Here is a 23615-nt window from a genome sequence, read left to right on the forward strand (position 1 = left end):
GGTCATTATCAACAGTTTGTCTGTTATTAGCAACAGCCCTTGGATGGTTCTACAGTCATGCAGCTATCAGTTGTTTGAGACATACATATTAGCCCCTTATCTTCTGGGATTCTACAGTTATCCTGCAAAAATGATGCTTCAGGGGTTTTAGTACCTTTCAGATAGGTTAACCCCAGCATGATCACTAGTTAAATACCTTAACAGTTAAGTGTACCCTAAAACCATCTAGAGATTTAGAGTGGAAGAGATTTTTCTCTAGGTCAATGTGCTCAAAAAAGGGCTGAGGTCAAAATTTTATCAGGTTGCTCAGGACCATGCTGAGTTTTGAAAATTTCCACAGTGGGAGATTTTACCAATCTGGCAGCCTGTCTCAGGATTTTACCAAAAGGTTGCAAGGACTTTTTCCCAATGTCTGGCTGGCATTTCTTTGCTGTAGCTCTTGCATCTCTTAGAAGAGCCTGACTCTGACTTCTTTGTGTGCCTCTTTTTACCTAGTAGGAGCCTGCTAATAAATCTCTTCTTAGGCTTCTGTTCTCTGGGTTGAAAAAAACCTGGTCCTACAGCCACTCCTTGTAGCAGGCCCATGGTCTGCAAAGCCTCCTTGGAGGTCAGAAGCCTGAGCTAGGAAATGCCAAGTCATCATGACTGGGCCTTAGAAGCCCCTCTCTTCTGCCTTTCAGACCCTGCTTATCTCTCTGTAAACCTATAGGTCACTTTCCCCTGACCCTTACTATTGGATAATTTCCAGAGCCCCTGTACGGTATAAAAACCCCTAATTCTGCCTGGTTCGACAGAAGAGCTGTCACTGAGAACCTTCGCAGAAGACCCTAATAAAGAATCCAGCGGAACCTTATACAGCACTTCTCTTCTCTCTCCCTGCGTCTGCTGCAGCACAAGCAAGCTAAAGATCTGAAATCACAAAGAGCTGATAATCACTAAGAGCTGAAATCACTTAAGCTTGCTTAGGCTGCCTGCAGCTGGGAAGTGCCTGGGAGTTCGGACGCTATGAGAGCCTTCCTGAGCTATCCTGGCCACGGCAGCCCACCACGCACAGCCCGGCTGGAAACTGCTGCAATAACTGCTCTCTTGCTCCTGTACTCCAGTGACAACTATTTTAGTTGCACTCTACTGCTCTCACTTCCAGTTCATTGGTAGCTCTGCTTTAGCTCTCTAAATCTATGTTTGCCACGCACACAGGTCTGTATTCTTAATTTCTGATACTGTACTCTATTATTGATAGGCTGTTGCATAAGCAAATGTATTAGACTTGACTACTCTGTCAAAAAATCCCTATAATCTATGAAATAGTGGGATTCACTCCAGTTAAAAATGCAGGTTCTCTGTTTTACACTAAAAACTAGGGTAGATAAAACATTAAAGAAACTATATTAAGAAACATTATGAAATTGATTGGGACATTAAATAAGAGCTTTTATATTTACAATATTTTTTCATTGGTTTAAAACCACTTTGTGTTATATTCTTGTGATCTCTTTTGTTCAGCCTAGGCCATTCAGCCCTCCACTGACCTCTAACTCAAGTCCACCTCCAGCAGCTCCTTTGGCACGTGCAGAGAGCATTTCTTCTATATCCTCTTCTGCTTCCCTCAGTGCAGCAAACACACCTACAGTTGGTAAGTTTAATTAACCATTTTATTTTACTGGAGAAATAGGACAACTCAGCCACTAGGCTGCACCTGCTGCAAGAAACATTTGTTTGAGTTAGTTGTTTCATAGTTCACAGTTGTTCAGTGAGTCCGGGTACTTCAAACATTCTTTGCAATGTCTGCTTCTAAATGACACTGAGACACAGGAAAGTAGATTAAATTAGATTAGACCATAGATCCAGTTATGGCATGTTCTTTAGGGAAATACTATTCACAATTAACATTCCATGAATTCTTATTTGGTATGCTTGTATATCTATCGAGTACAACACGTTATCATACATTTGTTCAGAAAATGTTATTGTGTAGGTGCAGAAATACTTAGGGATGCTGAAAAATTTGAATGAATACAAATGGTCACAGAACTGAGTTCTTTTATGTTCTAATGCTTATTTTTCTACAAGTTAGTTAAGAATATAAGCTAAGCAGTAAAAGCAAAACAAACAATTAAACAAGAAAGATTAAGATGAGAAGGAAATTAGTCTTCATGTATTACCACTAATTTGAGATGGTTTTCTCTTATTTTTAAAGGAAGGCCCTTCAGTTTTGATATTTGATTGTCATAAATCAAAAGGAGACATTGGGGCTTTTTTAGATAGTTGGGGTTTTTTGTTAGTTTGGAAAGGGCAGGGCTTAAGACATTTTAACTTGTTTATTTAGCAGTATTGAACTATTTAATTTCTGAACACAGTTACACCTTTAGTCACAAGTTAAATCAAGTTGTCAAGTTATCATTCAGTTATCTGCAAATGTTATTGATGCCAAGGATTCCTCACTCAGGCTCATCAGCTTTGAAGAGCTTCTGTGCAGAATCTAGTGGGAGTTCTGCAGTGGAGTAGTTTCCACCCTCTGCAGAAGCAAAGCTACTATGTTCTGCCCAACCTTAGCTCTTACAGTTCAGTGTCCACCAGTTTCACAAGTGCTGAGAAGCATCACAGAAACAACTAATATTTTGGTTACCAGAGTCTATCCAGGCTCACATCCTCAGGTCTCAGCTCTGGTGTCGAGGAACCAAAAATTGGTGGCAAGAGCATCAATATGCCCCAGCTCTGGGGAGAAATGTATGTGTGTTGTTGGAAACAGTGGCAGAGTGAAATCATGAGGTGAGGCAGGAGGTAAGGAGGTGTGTGCTGACAGTGAAGCTTAATGTGGTTATTATTGTGGCCTAGGAAAAATAGATAAGGCCAGTTCCCTCTGCACTGACTGTATGAATTAAATAGTCCTGGGAAAACGGGAAGGGCAATACAAAAAGCTGAAATACTCTGGGGCATGAGGAAGTAGTTTGCCATACATTCTGTATTCTTTTGACTTTTGCACAATCCAGTGTTCCTCTTACCCCATTTATTCTGAATAATGGAGAATTGACTCTGATTATCTTCTTCCAAGTGAACTTTAAGGCATGCGTAATTGAGTGCTTCTTTTATGCTTTTGCCTTAATTTAATTTGCAAAGTATTTTTGAATATTAATTTTTAACATCTATTTTTGCTTGAAATATTTTGTTTTCTTGCAATGTTTTGTTTCATTTAAATGTAATAGACGATGATCTTTTGATTCGAAATCTTCCTACAATTGAAAAGCTTTGTGAGACACCGCCAGGTATTGTACTCAAAGCACATTTATGTCTTAACTAATCATCCTAATATACTACATCTAATAAAATTGTATTTCTTTTTAAACAAGTTTCTCCAGATATTTCTGGTATCTGGCAAATACAAGGTGCTTGACATCTCAAGTACATAACAAGTTGTATGTTGCTGAAATGACCAAAACTTGATGTAACCACTTTTGTATAATGTTATCTTCTGTCTGTCGACTTCACTGCTCCATAAACAAGCTGAAAGTTTGCCTTGGTTCTTCAGTTTGTCATTACTACTTTCTTTCAAGTGAAGTGAATATATTTTTATTTTGACAATCTTAATTCTCCTAACACAAGTAGGTAATAATGTTTCTATATTTACATATAATAGGGATCTTAGAAGACATACATAATAAAGATAGTAGTTTTTAAAATAAATTTTATTTTCATTACAGCTGTTTGGCCAGTATTAAGACTATCTGGATCTTTGTTCCTAAACTGAACTAAAACCATTTGATCAGTTTTATTCAGCTGTCCTTTTTATGACCAATGATGGAGTCCTTTGTTCTGCAGTTTTGGTCTGCGCTTTCAAGGTGTCAGTGCAACCATTTGCATGGTTATGTTGCTAGTTCTTGTGTCAACGCAGCTCAGGAGCTAGTAGTGGTGATCAGGCTGAGACAGGTGAGGTGGCAGGGCATTTAAGCCAGGTTTGCCATCACTGCCAAAGGTGATGGACCTGGAGCCGTGATCTGGGCTGCAGCGTGAGATGAAGTTAGGATGCCTTCATGCATCTCTGTCACTTCCCTTCTGTCTGATACTTCACAGCAGGTATAGAAAACCCTGAAGTTGAATGTTATTGCATTGAATTGTACTCTCAACAGCAAGGCAACAAAACTATGACTTTCAGCATTAGGACAAGCAGTTACATTCATTTCATATGATAGAATGACAGAATCATGAAGGATGGGAAAAGACTGCCGAGGTCATCAAGTCCAGTCATTGAATGATCACCACCTTGTCAACTAAACAAAAGCACTAAGCACTCCAGTCATTTCTTGAACACCTCTAGGGATGGTGACTCCTTGGCTGGCCTATGCTAAGTGAATAAATTCTTGCTGTTGTCCAGCCTGGATCTTCCCTGGCACAGCTTGAGGCCATTTTCACTTCTCCTGTTGCTGATTGCCTGGGAGAAGAGACTGTCCCCTACCTCTTTCAGGCAGTTGTAGAGAGTGATAAGGCCCCCCTTATTTCTCCTTTTGTCCAGGCAAAATGTCTTGAGCTCCTTCAGCTGTTTCTCATATGACTTACTCTCCAGACACTTTTCTTGCTCCATTCCCCTTCTCTGGATGTGCTCCAGCACCAAAAAGTCTTCCTTGAATTGAGGGGCCCAAAACTGAGCACAACACTCAAGGTGTGGCCTCACCAGTGCCCAGTACAGGGAACAATCCCTGCCCTGCTCCTGCTGGCCACACCATTGCTGGTCCAGGCCAGGATGCCATTGGCCTTCTTGGCCACCTGGGCCCTGCTGGCTCATGTTCAGCTGCTGTCAGCAGCACCCCCAGCTCCTTTTCCTGTGGCAGCTTTGCAGCCACTCTGCCCCAGCCTGTGGCACTGCCTGGGGTTGTTGTGACCCCAGGGCAGGACCCAGCACTGGGCCTTGTTGAATGTATAGTAATTTATTTATTTTTTAAGTTTATTGGTTTCTAGGAGAATGCATAGATTTTTAAGTCAAAGGATGATGAACTGTGGGAGCAGAGCAAAGAGATAAGTGATATAATTTGTAGTTCCCCAAATAGTTCTCAGAGAAAAATATATACATATGTATTTGCTTTGATGTTCCCTGAAAAAGAGCTAAAAGTGTGTTATTTTTTCTAATAAATTTCACTTTTCAGTCAAGCAAATAGTATTTTTCTTTTACCAACAGGAATGTAAAGTATATGTTTGCATTACTGTGCATAATTTTTTAAATATTGCTATAAAAATGTACATAGGGCCTTTAAGTAAAATGATTTTAAAATAATTGATAGACCTGTATACAAGTTAATCCTGTTTGCTCTACAGTTGTTTGCTCTTCCTTACTAAATTGGCAGAAAAAGACATTAAAACAGCTCAGCAACTGTAGGGACACATTTGGTTTTAGTGAAGAATAATTCTGCAGTTCAGTATTTCACTAAACAGAATTTCAAGTAATTGACAAGTCATTGTTTTACCATACATTTGCCTCTTGAAATAATGGTTTCTGGATTCCTGAGACTATTGAGAATCACAGTGTCCTGGATTGTCATACACAGCTTTTTGTTGGTAGTTTTTAGGGAGAGAAAAAACTTAGGAATCTTGATCCATGTATTGTCTGAAAGAATGAAGAAAAACAACCTACTGAAAAAGAAAAGAATAAACAGTGTTTTTTAGCCAGAATCATAATAATTAGTTCATTTAAGAATTTTTGGTTTTGAAGACTTTTGACTAGATCTGTTGGATCTAAGGAGGCCTAAGTGTTGCACAAATGTTTTCATGGCACTGAGAAGCATTCTGAACATTTTACTACCTTATGTGGGAAATTGTAATAGAGGTATAGATAATTGTACAGGTAGCAGAGGTATAGGTAATTGTATGAGGTAGTAGAATTAGACCAGCTCCTGTCTTTGACTGTCTTTCTGTCACTACTTCATTCACTTATCTCTTCATTTAAGGTCTAATATGAGATATTAGGTGCTCTGTGAAAAGCAAGGTCCCAACTTCCTTTTTACTTCTGAAAGCGCTCAGAAGGGACAGCCACTTGGAGTAAATAGGTTTAGTTTGCCATGGGCAATATTAGACAGAAGCATTTTGTCTCTGCTTTGTGGTATGAAAGAGAAATTTTTCAATTTGCTTATGAATTGCTTCAATTATCTTATGAAAAGATAAAGACTGTTCCTCCTTTGTGATAGGTAATACTATGTGATACAGACAATTTCTTCATGATACAAAAAACATAAGATGCTATCTACTACACTGCTGCACTAAGAAAAAAGAAACTTCCAATAGTGTCTTTTGTATTACATACACATGTAGAAAATTTGTGAAAAATGAAATCGTATGACAATCTTCTTATATAAACTGTGTATGCACATTTCAAAAAGCCTTCACATGAGGTCTTGGTTGATATAGCTCTATATTGGAATTGTGTTGTGTTGGCACGAGCAACAAGTGAAGACTTGTCCAACAATTTCTGCTTGGGAATTGCAGTGTTTGTTGGCTGAAAATGTTAAAAGAATGTTAAACAGTTCACTTATGTGGGGTAATATTGATGAATTTGCATTTAAGTTCATTTTTACTGTAAGTGAATTCCTTGTATTTCTGTGACTGTTTTATCATGCATTTTTCCATACAAAAAAGCATACAGTAGGGATTTTTTTTAAAGCATTCTAGTCAATTTGCTTTGGGTCTGTTGACTTCACCCCCACCAGTAGCCATTTTACTGCAGTGTTCCTCTGTCTCATGTATTTCCTTCTGTCTGTTTACATAATGTCATAGCAATAGTCATTCCTATGTTCTTATGCTGCTGAGCAGCGTTTTGGTGGTACTATTGTACTGTACTATGTTTATCTATTTCTACGCACTTTACAAGTAATACCTCAGTTGAGACTGTGATGTTGGTGTAAACTCTTGTGAAAATTACAGATGTAGTCAACCATTCTGAAATCTACTAGCTTTTTGAAAATTAAATTTATACACTGTATGTATTCTAGGTGTTTCACGTGGTCCCAGCCCCGTCAGCCTTGGAAACCAGGACACCTTGCCTGTTGCAGTAGCTCTTACTGAATCTGTTAACGCCTACTTTAAAGGAGCAGATCCCACAAAGTTAGTTAAATAGTGAATTGTGTTGAATGTATTGAGAAAAGACAATGGGTCTATTTTTCATACTGGGGGAGGGGAATGAGTATGCATTAGAAGGGGAATTCAAAGGGGTTTTTTTCCCTCGGTATGAATGGGGCTTATTGGTCTGTAAGGGCCTGCCAGGAGTTCATATATACCTGCTTTACACAAATGTGTTCAGTGACAGCACTGAGAATGACAAGGATTTTTATCATTGTCAGGTAGGTATAACATGTAATTTTGTGCAACTGAAAGCACTTCGTTCCCTGTGACATCCATTGCTATGCTACTTAGGCCTTGCCTAGGCAGAGCCATTGCCATGTTTCCAAAGCTTGAAAAATATCCAAGACTACTGTATGCTTAAGCAGTTAAAATTTTTTATTTCTTATTTCATCTTACTTCCAAGCTGAAAGTGGCAGTACATAGTCATATTGCCTTCATTTGAGATTGATTTTCTCTTTTAAATTCACTTAATAAGATTGTGAAATTACAGTGGTTGCTTTAAAATTAGGCAGTTAATGAGTTGCAATGAAGCTGATTTTTTATTCTCTTCTAGATGCATTGTGAAGATTACTGGTGATATGACAATATCATTCCCAAGTGGGATTATTAAAGTATTCACCAGCAACCCATCTCCTGCTGTGCTCTGCTTCAGGGTGAAAAACACAAGCAAACTAGAGCAGATTCTTCCAAATGCACAACTTGTATACAGGTTTTATATTTTTTTAACATAATTGTAAGCTACATAATTTGTAGAATTGTTGTGTATGTAAATCAGAATTCTTTGCACTCTGGTTGATTGTATTACATACAATTTAATTTTCTGAATTAATTTTGCTCAGTTTAGTTCTCTCCACTGCCACTATTAAAAATCTCAGTGATTACTGGACTTAAAATTTGTGCTGAGTATAAACAGGAGCCATGAAAAAGATTTGTAAATGTGTCTGTGTTTTCATATGCATTTTATAAATAATTTCTTTACACAGTAGTAATAATCGTAAAACTAAATTATGAAATAGTAAGTTTAAATGGAAAATAATTAGTAGGAGATTACTGTAATCTCATTTGCCATCTACTAGTATATTTTAAAGCCAAATTATTACAATCAGATTCTTTACATAACTATCTCTCAGATGTGTTGCAACATGCTTGGAAGAATTTGTAGGAAAAAAAGGTTGCTGATTGAGTAGGATCAGCACTCAAGTGTTGAAATTGCACTTGGAGATACAGTTTCTTAAAAATAATAGAAGAGCTGGAATTTTTTTAGCAGAAGTCCATTTAAGTTGAGCAGTTTTTATTTCATTTATTAGAGAAATTATTTGAATGCTAAGCCAAATATTTTTTAATGCTGTATTTTTTTTAATTACTGAAATAATAAATCAGACCATATGCACGTACTCTTGTATTCAATTTCATTTTGTTAGTTCATACTTAATGTAATTAATAATTCATACAAAATCAAGTTTAATCACTGTTTCACATGACAGTTTATAACTGAAATGTTACCAGAGATGTATCTGACAAAGTGAATTATACTGAAAAAGCATATTTTGCAAAAACAGGTTAAAATATCTGGTATTCTTGAATGACTGGTTTAATATTTCACCCCTAATTAATGGTCTTTCTTTGTAGTGATCAGTCACAAAGTGACTCCAGTACTAAGGACTTTTGGATGAACATGCAAGCTATAACTGTCTACCTCAAGAAATTATCAGAGCAGAATCCATCTGCATCCTATTATAACGTGGATGTTTTAAAGTATCAGGTAAACACTTTTATCCTTTTGCAATTTTTAAGGAATTTCAGCAGATATTTTATATATATAAACTCAGAAATTAAAATAATTATTCTTTGTCTGCCAGCATGGAGGTGAACTGTCATCCCTCATCTAGACCAGTTCTGACTATCACTCTACTTAGAACATGTAGGCTCTGCCCAGGCTTAGCATATTGCTGCTATGCTTCATGTCATTCCTTAAGATACAGGGCTTGTTTCAGCTTGCTAATGCTTCAGGTCAATCCTACAAGCAAGCTTCAAACACTGCTTTTTTTTTTTATATTTGTCAGCAAAGTCAAATTCTTCTTTAAGAGATTTGATGTGAACTTCTTATCATTTGTACTTGTACTGTCTTTGATTTTGCAATTGCCTAAGTTTTGGATTGTGTCACTGATGAATTTTAATGCATGGTTCTGGCTTGCAGTTGAAAGAGAGGTTTAGATTAGATATTAAGAAAAAATTATTTACTCAGAGGGTGGTGAGTCACTGGCACAAGTTGCCCAGAGAAGTTTTGTATGCAACATCTATCCCTGGCAGTGTTCAAGGCCAGACTGTGTAGGGCTAGGAGCAAGCTGGTCTACTGAGAGTTTTCTGTGCCCCCGTTGAGGGTGGGTTGTAACTATATTATTTTTAAGGTCCCTCCCAACCCAAACCATTCTGTGATTCAATCTGAGAATGTCTGACATTCTGATTTCTCACAATGAGAAATATCACAGTAGTCAGAATGGATTTACTGAGTGTAAGTCAGGCTTGACCAAGCTGACAAACTTCTGTGGTGACATGACTGTCCCTGTGGATGAGGGTAGAGCAGTAGATATTGTCTGCTCAGACTTCAGGATGCCTTTCCACGCCATCTACCATAGAATCTGTATAGAGATGCTGGTGAAGAACGGGCTGGATGAGCAGACAGTGAGGTGAACTGACCCCCAGGGCACATATTGATTTTGCAGTTTAATAGCTTCATTAATGATCTGAATGAGGGGACAGAGTGTACTAATCCTAGGCAAGTTTGCTGATGATACCAAATGGGGATGGCCCTTGGGATACACCATAGGATTATTTTGCCTTCCTAAGGAGGCTCAACAGGCTGCAGAAATAGGCTGAGAGGAACCTTACAAAGTTCAACAAGAAGCACACTTGGGGAAACCAAGTGGAAATGATCTTGGCAGAAAAGGTCCTGAGGGTCCTGTGGGTTATCATGTTGAACATGAGCCAAACAACCTGCTGTTCATGCTGTAAAGGCAGTAGATGATTTCCTGAATGCTCTCCTAACCTGCATTAGGCAAGGTATTGCTAGTAAATGAAGGGAGGGGATCCTTCCACTCAATGTTGGTAACACCACACCTAGGGTGCTGTGTTCAGTTCTGGATTCATTGCTAATGAGACTGGATAGAGTTCAGCAAAGGGCCACAAAGATGATGATGGGACTGGAGTATCTGTCCCATGAAGAAAGCCCAAGTGTGTTGGGACTCCAAGCCTGGAAAAGGAAAAATTCAGGGAAATCTCATCAATATGTATAAATACCTGAGAGAGGGCAAGAGATGACAGAGCCAAGCTGTTTTCACTGATGCCCAGTGTCAGAATCAGAGGCAGTGGACACAGGCTGAATCACAGGAAATTCCCTTTGAACAGCCAGAACCGCTATTTTGCCTGTGACAGTGGCTAAGCACTGGGCACTGCCTAGAGGGGTAGTGGAGTCTCCATTCGTGGAAATGTTCAGAAGTTGTCTGGAGCTTAGGCAGCCTGCGTGAGCTGGAGGATTGGACCAGACGGCCTCCAGGAGGTCTTGTCAACTTCAGCCATGTGGTGCATCAATGAGATGATGTTCTGGCTGTTAATGAAAAGCCTTCACGAATATTCAGGACATACTCACCTCAGAGGGAGAGCAGAGATTTTCTAGGCCTGCCTTGAAATGTCTGAACATCTGAGATAACTGTCTGCACAACAAAAAACCCTGAAAATTACCTGTCCGTCCAGCTGTTCATACCTGTAGTTTCCACATCTGCCTAGTGTGGTTTAAAATCCTGGCATACTGAACCTGCAAAAACCATGTTAAGCACACAGATTTCTTGAGGAAAGGGTGGGAGGAAAAAAGCATTTGGTTTGCTGAAATGAGTACTGTGTATTCTTATAAGAATGAGGCATTGCCGCATGGAAGCCCAGACAAATAAAAAAAGTTTTGGGCTTTGGCCAAAAAAGGCAAGAGTGTGCACCAGGACACAGAAGTTTCCTCAGATAGATTGAGAAGGTGGTTGAGGTGCATCAGCACAGTAGAATGAGCTCAGCTGCAGAAGCAGCATTCAGCCCTCCTGCAGCAGGAAAATAATACTTTGAAGAGGTAAGAACTATTCTGCTGGCTGCCTGTCCCACAATGACAGGTGGTGTTCTCTGGTGCTGGCTGGTTGGGCAGCTGAATTGGCACAGCACACAGCTGCTAAGAATGAAGTCATTTTGCTGCAAGCATGCATCTTGCATAAGGCAGAATGCAACAAAAACAAACCTTACAAAAAAGTTATAAAAGAGCCGTAAGGAGCCTCATAGGCCAGAAGGAGTTCAAGCCTTTTCTGCAAGTATTTTAATTTAAAATTAAAATAACAGGAATTCCTTTTGGCAACAGTCTTCAGAATTCTGTGATTAAGGACTCAGAGGTCAGCTGTTCTCTTGATATCTTGTCAGCATTGAGACTTATCCTAATTACCATCATCTCCTAATTCTGCCCAAAAGGTGGATATTTTAATTGTTTCCAATGGTTTATTCTTTTACAGGTATCTTCAAATGGCATACAGTCCACTCCCTTAAATCTTGCAACTTACTGGAAATGTGATGCTAGCACTACTGATGTGAGAGTGGATTATAAATACAATCCAGAGTCTATGAATGTGCCTAGTATGCTGTCTAATGTCCAGGTTGTGGTACCAGTAGATGGAGGAGTAATAAACATGCAATCACTTCCACCTGCAAAATGGTAATATTAATTATTTTCAGTATTTTTTTCAGATACATTTCAGTGTATTATTTAGTGTCATAGCCTGAAAAATTTCACAGGAAGAAATAGCAAAATCTGTATTATCAGATGTCTAGATATTTTGTGGTCTAAAACAGAGATCATGTGCCACCAATTCACATAAACTGAAATAGTCAGTGAGTACCCATCCCAGCTGTGTAATAATACCAGCCTTTATGAATTTTCCAATGTTTACTTTCTTTTTTGTGATAGAACAGACAATTTTAATACAGTAATTTGAAATGGTTGAAAAACATTTTATCTCTTTGTGTAACAATGTATTCTTGTAAGGGGATTATATAGAAACAGTTTTGTAGAAAGGCAGGTTTTTAAAAAATGTCCTGATCGTTCTGACATAAAAATTAACTTATAATGGAAATAGTTATAAAACAAACTGGAGTAACTGAGGAGCTCTCCATAAGCCAGGTAGCACTATCTCTCAATTTAAGTGTCATGAAGATTATTAGACTAGCAACTACCTGCCAACACCTTCCATTTTCAGCAGCACTTCAAAGTGTGACATAGGTAGTAGAAAATTATGTTACAAATTTCTGGAAACAAGCAGGGGGTAGTGAGACTAGACATTGTACAGCCCTGGAGCAAATGTGAACAGAATTCAATCACTGTGCCTGTACAGCATGTACATACTTGCCCAGCTGTAACATAAATCCTGGACTATTTATTCCCAAAATGGTATTTTTAATGTGAAGAGGGCAGAGTACACCAATTTGAAGGAACTTAGGCTTTGTTAACTTTGTTTCTTACGGATCAGTTTACCTTACAAAGCAAGGTTTAAAAGAAAAAGAAACATGATGCATTTATTGGATAGATTCTGATGTTTCTGTAAGCAATACACTTATCGGTGTTTATTGGACAATGTAGTAATACAGTATAGTTTTAAGTGGAAAAAATTCCTTACAGGATTGAATCCTTCTTAACTTGGTATTTCAAGGAAACTGTACTTTTAACCAAATTGTACACTTATTTTGAACAAGAACATGTTTAGTATCCTATCTGAACAACACAACTACACAGTGGTGAAAGTAGTCTCTGTGCCCAGGCTTCTTCCACAAACCCTCTGTAATGAAGCCAGACACCCATAATGAAAGCAGGGACACCCATCCAGAACACTCAGTGTTAGCTGAGAAGGCTTAGGGACAGTTGCATTGGTGAATTCACATAGGCAACTTTCAAGACTCAGAATTTTGAGCCTGGCAAGCTGACCGAAGAAGAAAAATTCAGTTATGTCCCAGGCAGGTATAACATTTGTGATATACTACCTGTTCCATGTAGTGGATCGGGTGGTGGGGTTTTGGTCTTGTTTTAGGAAAAGAGGTCTCTATAGCTTGACTTCCTGTGAGTAAATGCTACCATATGTGCTACTTATGTGAGCATTTCAGTCCTGCTACCTTAATCCTGCTACCTTAATGGCAAGAGCAATTTCAAACCTATCAGCACTTCATGCTGCTCACAGCTTTAAATTGTTGACTTTCCTCTAATGCAACTGCTAGAAACTCCTCCAGGAGTTAAAATGCTCTGTCAACTCTTGGTACCCTTTTCTGCCCCTTTACAGTGTCTGAAGTTAGCTTGAACAGAGTGTTACTGATGACAGTTAGTTTTAATAGAATGAAAATTTAATAAAATTCATGCTCTCAGGACTCTCACTTAGGAGAGAGCAATCAACATTGCCCTCCATTCTACCTTCACGAAGCACCAAGGCATAGCTTCCAGACTGCTTCCAGAGTAACTTACCCTTTAAGACTGCAGAGAGGTTTGAATTTTGGAGCCATAGATGGGGACACAGGACAGCGTTAAATGTGTAAAAAATTACTGTATAAAATGTGTAATGGAGTGTGTTCTTCTGAGCTCACTGCTCTGGAGTGATGCAGACACACCCTTCTCTTTTCCTCTTTTCCTCCTGTAGTTTTCCACAGACTTACCTTAAAATATGCAAATATTTTTATAGGCTTCCATTTAGAGATGTAATATACCAGTGTAAATCAGGGAAAATAAAGTTCTAAACACAGTAGTTGTAACTAACCTACTGTTCTCTTACAGGAATGCAGACCAGATGAAAGCATGTTGGAAAATATCTAGTATTTCAGAGAAGTCTGAGAATGGAGGCAAGTTGAACTCTTTTGTTTTGCTTTCCTGTACAGACAATTTTTATCAGTAAACAGGTGATCATTCTAGCCTCTGCTTCCTTTTTACACATTTTGTTATGCTGTAACCTCTTTACTAGTTCATCTTCTTTTCAATTAATTGACTCCTGAGAGATTCCATTATGAGTGAGATGTCAAAATATAAATTTCATTATTAGCTATATAAGGGAAAATAATGAAGTACCCTGAAAACAGTTAGTAGTTCTAAAATTTAGAGTTTAGATAGAATAGGAAATTTTTGCATTAATGCAATTTGGAAATGAGCAGTTACTCAAATGAAAATAGGTTTAATATCTGTGTCTTTCCACACATAGATAATTTAAATACATTAGAAGGAAGTAAGTGGAAGAACTGCGGGTAGGAAAAAAACAAATCCAAAAGTTCTGAGTTGAGATATTTTATTCTTGACCAACATTTTGACTCTTGGTTTTGACCATAATAACTCTAGGAAAAGACTTAAACAGTGCACATCTGCTCAGAGTGGTAATTTATACAATATTGCATAAGGTACCAATAGTTGTCCTCTGCCCAGTGCCTTTCTCTGAGCTGTGGTTGATGTCACAACCCCTGCAGTCTCGGCAGGTGCAGCATTTTCCTGAAGTAGTAGAGCAGCCAAAGCATCTCATCCTCAAAGCCTCTGTGGAGAAATGAACAGCCTGTTAAGAATTTAGTGAAGAGGATTGTGAAATTACAGATTTGCCTGTAAATATGACTGGTTTCATATAGAAGCCACAAGCATGGGAAAAGACAACTTCTATTCCTGAAAAGGCTGCAAAGTTTTGGTTATCATTCAAACAAAATCAGGGAGAATTTTAATTGAACACAGGTGATTACTCTAGTCTGGTGTACTTTGTCTTTCACTAACCTCACAGTTCTTTGCCATTTGTCTTCACTACAATGGATTAGCTCTCTTCTTTTTTGTCCTCCCTTTTCTGAACTTTGAGGCTTCTTTTAAAATGAAAAATCATACTGAAACACAAATGTAGCCAGATAAGGAGGAATTTTACACCTGCAGAACAGCACAGAATGGACTGCGAGTGATCCAGTTTGCATCTTGTGTGTTGACAGCAGACTTGCACATATCCCACTACTTCTGCTGTATTCCTCTTCCCACCATCTTTTCCTCTCCTTTTCTTTGAGTATAAACATTTATAGTACTCCCAGTTCAGGAGGAAGCAATATTGTGCTGATCCTGCACTTACAGAAGCAAAGGGAGAAGTGCACAGACACTGTCAATGTCAGGACAAGTGTCTTCAAGTCTCTTCTCCTGGTGGACAGCATGATAAAATTTTAGGGGGCTTTTTATGGTCCAACACATTATGCGATCTGTCAGCTGGAGAGAGATAAAACACAGAAAAAACTTTCAAAGCACTTGAATATATGAGTTTCCATAGTTAGAATAGAAAGAATTTCCAGTTTACTGAAATTAGGCAGACCTACTGAAGAAATTAAATTGATCTTAAGCTAAATTTATCAAAAGCAAGCCACTTTGTGAAACCATTTCTTTTAGCGCCTGCTTTTAGCTCAGTACCATTTCAGTTACTAACTTTCCTTGTAATTTAGCAGTTCTTATTGATAGGAAAGCAAGCTGTTCTAAAGTAAAATTATTCCATTAATATTATTTTAAATCTCATTTTCCCAACACACTTCACAAGAGCAAGAAAAGACCTGTTTTAAAACTAAAAAGTAGTAGCAATGTGTGGGTTTTGAAAACGCCTTTCATTGCCTACAGAAATGTACTTAAAGTAATTTTAAACTATTATTGCTTTACAATACTATCAAAGAGATGCCACTTCACCACTGTCTCTGAAAAAATCAACTGAAATTTGTGAGAAGTATTTAATCAGACCTTGTCTTTAGTGGAAACATAGTAATTTCTTTCCTCTGGGTACATTACTGTAAAACTGCATTTCTTTCAATGTTTTTGTTCATGTACTTTCATCCAGATAGATCATGACAACTCTTAAATGTTCTGCTAGTGAAAGGCAGATAGTACTTCCTATCTATTAATCAGATACCATCTACCACAAGAGAGATGGTAGTAAGTACTTGGAGACCAGCAAGCATAAATTATTTTAGAGACCAATCAGATAAATAGTAAGTGATTACCAGGCTGATACCCCCAGTTTGGATAATCTTGCAGAAATTTGTATTCTTTCTGTTTAAATCATTCACTAGTCATTGTCTTAAACAGACTATTGGAAAAAACAGACTTGTACTCTTACCTCTATTGAAAGCATATGTAGGACTGCTGCTGGCAACAGATCTCAAAGGTCACCGTATTAGTTTCACTTCTTACTACTAAAAATTTGGAGAGATCATTTTGTTTTGCAAAACAATCGGCTTCTCAGTTTTGTTGCTTTTATAGGTTCTGGATCCCTTAGGGCAAAATTTGAGCTTTCAGGAGGACCCAGTAAACCAGCAACACTTGCAGTGCAATTCATCAGTGAAGGAAGCACCCTTTCAGGAGCAGATGTGGAACTCGTAGGCACTGGCTATCGGCTTTCCCTTCTTAAGAAGAGATTTGCCACTGGTAAGACATTAACATGCTTATATATTCAAACTAATGTTATATATTCTCTAGTGTTAAATTCTAAAAAATGAAACTGTTAAATGAGTGATTTATAAATAGTTACTCTTTATTGAAACACTTCTGACAAGTTAGTTTGTTTTTCTGTAGTTATTCAGACTGCTCCAAGGAAAATATAGACAAAATCTGGATGATTTATTGACTGCAAAAAACTTATCTTTGTTTTCCAGGACGATATATGGCAGACTGTTGATGTACCTGTGAAAGTCATTGGATCAGGAGTGCAAGAAACACTTGTGACAATAGGAACTCTGCCCTCTCTATTTTTCAAACACTATTTTAACATGCATTAATTTTTAAAAATATTTACTTACTTTGAGGCTAAACTACAGAAAGTAAATGCACTTTTAAGAGTCATTTTGAAAACTTTATTACTTTACAATAGCACTGAAGTTAACTTCAACACTGTCTGTAAATGATCAACTGCAATACTTGGGAAAATTTGTTGAAAAATTAGTAACTTTATATAGAGGAAGTCAAAATAGTAATCCACAGTTGAAATGGAAGTATGAAATTTTATGTTGTACTGTAAACATTAAAATGTAGGAGATCTAGTAAGAAATATTTGAGCTTTTCATAAGTAATACTCATTTTTCAGATTCTTTAATTGCCAGCTTTTAATTGACAGTTTATAAAGATAGCAGAGGCTGTGTCTTGTGTAGCTCTTCTTTTCATTCATACCACAAGACCAGCTGAGTTAGAGATGTATAAAAGTAATTTGATGCCCATGTATCATATATTATTAAAATGTAAGTTGTTTCATATAGGGTTTTGTTTAACTAAGTGCAATGCATTACAAATTGCAAAACACAGCAGAGATTTACTTCTGCCGTTAGTAAAATTTTTTGGGCCTTGTTATTGTTTGAGTTAATGCAGTAGATTTAATTTATTTTTATATTAATTGCATAACTTTTGTGCCTTTTAAAAATGCCTGTGCCTATTCAATTTGATACTCATGTGCCTCACTTCCTTTTACAAAGTTTGGCTCTTCATCAAAAGCATGGCGTTTGTATTATGCACAGAACTTTATAAAAATTCTTTTTACTGCAATTTATTCAGACAGCAGGTTTGCAAAAACTGTAGTTTGTTTTAAAAGAAATTTAAAACACTGAATTATTTCCTCAAGGAATAATTGCAATTACATGTGGTTTTAGTAAAGGGAGCTGCATCATGCAGTACTCAGAAACTTTTTTATTAACTAATTTTAATGTCACCAAAGAGGAGAATCTGAAAAATCAGTGACAATAGAAAAACAAACTTCTAAAAGCAAACAGCATTACTCTTTGCTTTAGCTATAAGTCTTCAACTTTGAGTGGATTTGGGGATGTGTGATGTGAATGTACACATAGTACTTCAGGAGGCATTGTAAAGGATATTTTATAGCTGCAGGATGATAAATCCTGTCATGTTCATTTTTTTATAGCTATCAGTTTTAATATTTGTATTGTAATCTAATATGCTTGCTACAGCCTAAGGAATTGCTACAGGGAATTGACACGAGTAACAATTTTTTAAGCAAGTCACTAATTTAGAAAATTTTCTATGTATTTGTATTACCAAGCTTTTTTTGTAATGTTGAAATCATAAGCATTGGGGCAAAATAATTCAATAACCTGCATGTGGCAATTTCAAATGAACATTTAGCATACCAGTATCTATTTCAAATTCTCTATTAAAACAGTGAAACATGCTTGAGTTAATTCATGCAAAACCAGTAATGAATTGGACTGCTGAAGCTTTACAAGAAATTATGCCTTTGTAGAAGCTGTATAAATTGTCGTGTACACTAGACACTTTTGCCGGTGAGAGTTTCATTGTTAGTACTAAGAACGTAGTATACTGTAGATTTGATTGGAAGATTTGGCTCCTATATTTTGCTAATCTTATGGATGATAAATTTACAACTCATAAAATGGTGGTCTTTTTATTGGAATTTTAATTGTAACCTGCTTTACAATCAAACTGATTAACACAACAATATTTTATTAATGAAAACCCAAATCTATTGTTGCTATTTTTAATCAAGTATTACATTAATTTCTACAATAAATGAAGTAGTTAATGTTTCAGCACTTTTAAACTAGCCTTCATTCAGATGTTTTTTATACATTTGCTTTGGGTGCAGGTTACAATTTTGAAGCCATACAAGTTTATATAGACATTTTGTAAAGAAACTCAAAAACAATGTAAAAAGTATGTGTAGCTATCTGATTTAAAATAAAAAAAACTTACATAGCAAGCTGGTTCTTGCTTGTGTACACAGCAATGTCCCTTGTAGCTGCCTCCTAAGAAAATTAATTTTTAAACACAACTCTAAAGGATCTGAATTTTTATGAATTGTTACTACGTTAGACTGTAAATTAGAACATACAAGTTTATCTTTCAAAAATTGTAAATACTCTGAATTTTCATAAAATGTAAATTTTAAAAATTTGCACCCATAATAAACATGTAATATATAATTTAAATACTGATTTATATTGCCTATACTTTTGCAATTAAGTTCTTCTAAGCAATAAGATAATAGATAAAAAGCATGCCTGCACTGAACATTTGAAAAGATTGATTTTTAAGTAATAAAGGGTAGAGCTCATTATGAACTCTTTTGTATATTTAAAATCATCACAGAGAAGGCGGATGGAAAGATGACTTCTCTAGAACATTTCATCTTTACTAAACTGTAATGTCTGAGATGTCTGTAGTGCCCTATACCTTTACTAAATTGATTTGCTTCGCTAATAAATTGGATTAGGCAAAACTATATGTTTATGAGAAAAATCTTGACTCATGGACATGAGCTGCTGTCTGTAAATAGTGCTATCAAATGCTGTACATTGTGTCTTTGTTTATGAGCCTATATATTTTTGTGTGTGCAGGAGAAGAATTAGTGACAAGATTAAACTAATTCCTTCTGATTTCTAATGTTCCACCAGTCAAAAAGAGTAGACAAATTAATACTTCTTCAGCAGGCTGTATGGTTTAGTCCTAAGCTTTGAGCACAGAACAGAAGCTGAAACTGAACAAATGTTTTTGAATCTGTTTGTTTCCTACTAATCCCAAGGCCTGCAGAGGCTTAGTAAGTAATGACTTACTAAATTCACTTTCTCAGCTGGTTGGATATCACTGCAATAGAGGTACCATTCTTGTCATGCAGGAAAGCAGCAGTCCAAGGGTTTGATTCTTATCTTCTGCTGGCAGGCAGGAATGAAGAACACAAGTATTTAGTGGTCAGACTGAGTGGTCCCTCTAACAGAGTAGTCTGGTCTTCAACACTGGCCAAAGAACAGTCTAGAGCCTTGGAGAGCTAGTGTGTCATTTGCTTTCTGATCCCCCAGCACCTCATTTATTGGTTAGAAATGTAAAAAGGTGCTGCTCAGTTCTTCTAGTATTCATTAAACTTAAAGTGTAACAGATCTGACTGACGCTGCTCTGGCACATCTGTTAACACTTGACTTGTACCCACATACTGCTCACAGCTGCTGCAAACTGGATCTCTACTGTCCAAGCAGGTTTGTGATTATCTAAGTACACAATCAGGTCATTTTTCAGGGAAATCTATCTCTACCACTGCCAAATAACATTTTGTAGGGTATTTGAAGGAGCTAAGGTATCTGATTATGAACTGGAACAGCATGCAAGTTACAACTGTAGCAAGTTTTGCTATCTAACATAAAAACAGATCTTGCATCATGGCAAAAAGTAATACATTTCAACTCTTGTATGTTTGCAAAGCTTAAGATACACAGATGTTAAGATGCCTATCTTAAGTTTTGCAATTGCTACATAATTGGTTTCCATTTCAGTTGTTATGAAAGGGAAATTATACTTAAGAGCATGCAAGAAAAAAAGTCAGGAATTCCTCCAAGCATAGCATAAGCTAAAAACAGTTCAAAGTACTAAAGCATCAGATAACACATCTACTGTTGAGGTACCATTGATTGGACTGATTAAAAAGTCTCTCAACTGAAAACATAATTTTTATCTTTAATTCTACATATTATTACACCGGTAAGCATTCCTGCTCAGCTCACTTTGACCTCCATGTTTACTAACCTGTTGATTTTTGGATTCTTCCTTAGTTCATTCAATAACCAATATAAGGCATACAGTATTAAAAGAAGAGGCCTCTTCTGGATTACTTATTGAACATTTAGAACTCTAATTCTGCATTTTTTGTAACTGCTTTTCACTTCCTTTGGAATCAATTATTTTCATTTTTCAATCTGGGATGCTATTTTATTTAATGTAACCTAAAGTATTTTTGTTTGCCTTTGTCCCAGATGAATTTATTTCTAAAGATCTTGTTCTGTAACTTAGTTATTATTACTCAGGAGGTTTTTTAATTTTAAAAAGTTAATAATCATAAGCTGTAAATCATGCCATTTTCACTACTCTGATTATTCAACTTTTCCTTTTATCATGTCCCAACCTGTTTTCTTGAAGTTCTCAGTTCTTAAGTCGTGTTTTCTACTCCAGAAACTTAGCAGTGGTAATGTGTTCAGCAATGAGTCAAATCTTTCTCCATCCTGGTTAAGGAAGCAGCCTATTTTTATAATAATTGTTGATTCTCCCCTCCAGATGTCCCCTCCTGCTTTGCTATTTGATAAGCTTCTTATAATATTGACAGCCTTCCCTTCCGTTTCCCACTCTTTTTATTGGTAGGTTATATGAACAGTCAGCAGTGATACAGAAATGTTAAGGCTGCCCCAGTGTTAGTACTGATGAATTGTATCTAGATAAGGTGCACCAATGCAGGGATGGAAGAAAACCAAAACCCAACTCAAAAAGCTCAAAAACTGTTGTTCACCTTCCTTTCTCTGGCACCTTACAGGACCATTCATTTAGACAGAGAATCAAAGAGAGATAACAGATAGAACTTTAAGCCCCTAAGCACCTGACCTGTGTGCATGAGTCCCTTCTCACTTCTGAGCAGTTCCTAGATGGACAGCACATGCTAACTGCTCGGGAGGAGTGCTGTAGTCTGTGATCTGCCATCTCTGCAGCTGACATCCCTCTGAAGTCTCACCAGTCTATTCCCATGGGTGGGCCAAGTGCAGCCACACCTTTTGCCCTGCTGAAATCACAGTTCCATGCTCTGAGTCACTTGATTGAAAACAGTAGATTGGATGCCTGCTTCTAGTGAGATTACAGAATAAATCTAGTTTTTATTTGAGAACTAAAATGCAGAAAATTTCTCAATTTTACATCAATGCAGATGTAAAAACTGCATCTTGTACATCTAGCACAGCCCTCAGATGACTGCTATTAGTCTGGCATAATTTCTTTAGATAGAATAGAGTAGTATAGAGAAAACACTACACTCACAGGAGAGAAAATAAGGAAATTACAGGGAAAAATTAATGTGGGCAAAAGTGTTCCCTACAGATTAAGTGAAGAATATGTATTTGCTACAACTTTCCCATAGAGGAGTTGAAAATTTTAAAAAATTCAGGCTGATGGGCCATTAGAGCTACTTTATTGGCATTTTGCAATATACTTGAGAATACTGTTAAACTTATCAAAATAGTAGCAACTTTAATATGATGGGAGAACATGGAGGATGTGTTCTCTGGCCACCTAGCTATGAGCTAGAACTTGTCACTACTGCACTCACCTAAGTACCAGCCTTTGCTTACACGAAACAATAAGTTTCCCAGTGAGAGAAATATGGAACCTGTACCCCCATTTTCCTCAGCTGTGACCTTCCCAGATTGCTTAAGGTGACTGCTTTTGCCAGCTGCTCCCCGAGTGATGCCACAAAAACACTTATTAGAATTCAAGAGGTTTTTGGCAAATGCCATTTTGTAGTCACTCCTCCAAGTGATTCTCCAGCTCAAAACAGTCCTACAGTAGCATGGTTTTGATAAAGAAGTGTGAAACTTTGAATAATCTGTGTTTCAGGAGGGAGCTCATCCCTCATGTAGGCAGCAACAGTGCAGTCTATGGTTTTCATACTATTGATGATTAGGAAAAACCAGCTGTTGTCACAAGTTGTAAAAGAAGCTTTCAAAAAAGTGTTACACTATTCTTGAAGTGGTAACTGTTAGCATCAGTTTATAAGCAAACAACGTTCTGAGTTTTACCTGGTTAGAGTCCTTCTGGGCCCAGGAACACGGACTCAGCTATACCTTCTGTCTAGGTCATCGGTAAAGGTGTTTGTATCAACACACAGGAGGAGCAGTAGTATCCAGAAGATATGTTCACTATTTCAATTACTGACAACAGTCTACTGTTGCCATTATTTTAGTGTGTGGAGCAAAAAGGCTTTGTTTGTATGACAAACAGCACCGATGTCCTGCTATGTCCTCTTCAAAGAAGCTGTAAAGTATTCACAGCATATGGTGCCATACACAACAGTCAGAACAGAAGACAGATTTCTGCATCACCCCTGTAAAAGCTAAGTGGTAACTTGCTATCTCCTGCTACTCCATTCAGTGATCTTTTTGGTTGTTTTTTTCTGGAACTGTAAAATATTGTAAAACAATAAGAATATTGTTAAGACCCTTGTTGGTGTTTTTAAGGAATAATATCTTTCTCACCTGTTCAGACAAAGATTGGTTATACGATTGTTTTAAAATTCTTGTTAATTCTCTTTTGGACACTTGCCTTTAGTTAAAGGATCTTCTATTCTCTTCAGCACTTAAAAGTGTTCCATACTTGCTCTGTATCTCCATTAAAGTTTAGGAAGCCCTTCTTTGCCTCTCTCCCAGGAAGGTAGGTGTTTTAATGGCTATTGCCACTATCTGTATGTAAAGACACATTAATTTTATGTTTACAACAGGTACACAATCAGATCTAACCAGATATGTGCAAGTAATGATTCAAAGGAGTATTAGATCACATCAGGTATGTCTCATTGTGTTCTCCATATGTGTAATGGGCTAATGGGCTCTACAGAGAATAGTGTTAGCATATACTCCACTGTCATCTCTATAACCCAACTATGGAAGTAGTAGCAATCATATCAAGGTGAGGAACATGTTAA

The 23615-nt window shown here is 37.1% G+C and overlaps 1 protein-coding gene across 11 annotated transcripts in view; it reads left to right on the forward strand.

Moving 5' to 3' along the window:
- Positions 1-19230, forward strand: part of FCHO2 (FCH and mu domain containing endocytic adaptor 2) — an 82673-nt gene extending 63443 nt beyond the window's left edge. For 5 of the 11 annotated variants that reach the window (XM_039729838.1, XM_039729843.1, XM_039729839.1 and 2 more), the window contains 9 exons: positions 1504-1633; positions 3204-3263; positions 6972-7083; positions 7655-7810; positions 8731-8863; positions 11640-11839; positions 13937-14001; positions 16409-16573; positions 16801-19230. In XM_039729838.1, the coding sequence (XP_039585772.1) occupies positions 1504-1633; positions 3204-3263; positions 6972-7083; positions 7655-7810; positions 8731-8863; positions 11640-11839; positions 13937-14001; positions 16409-16573; positions 16801-16823 (1044 nt within the window). In that variant the 3' untranslated portion in view covers positions 16824-19230. The other 6 variants (XM_039729842.1, XM_039729844.1, XM_039729845.1 and 3 more) reach the window with 4 other exon arrangements.
- Positions 19231-23615: the final 4385 nt, after the last annotated feature.

The sequence above is a fragment of the Passer montanus genome, unplaced genomic scaffold (assembly GCF_014805655.1).
Source record: "Passer montanus isolate IOZ18808 unplaced genomic scaffold, ASM1480565v1 scaffold7, whole genome shotgun sequence".
Classification (NCBI taxonomy): domain Eukaryota; kingdom Metazoa; phylum Chordata; class Aves; order Passeriformes; family Passeridae; genus Passer; species Passer montanus.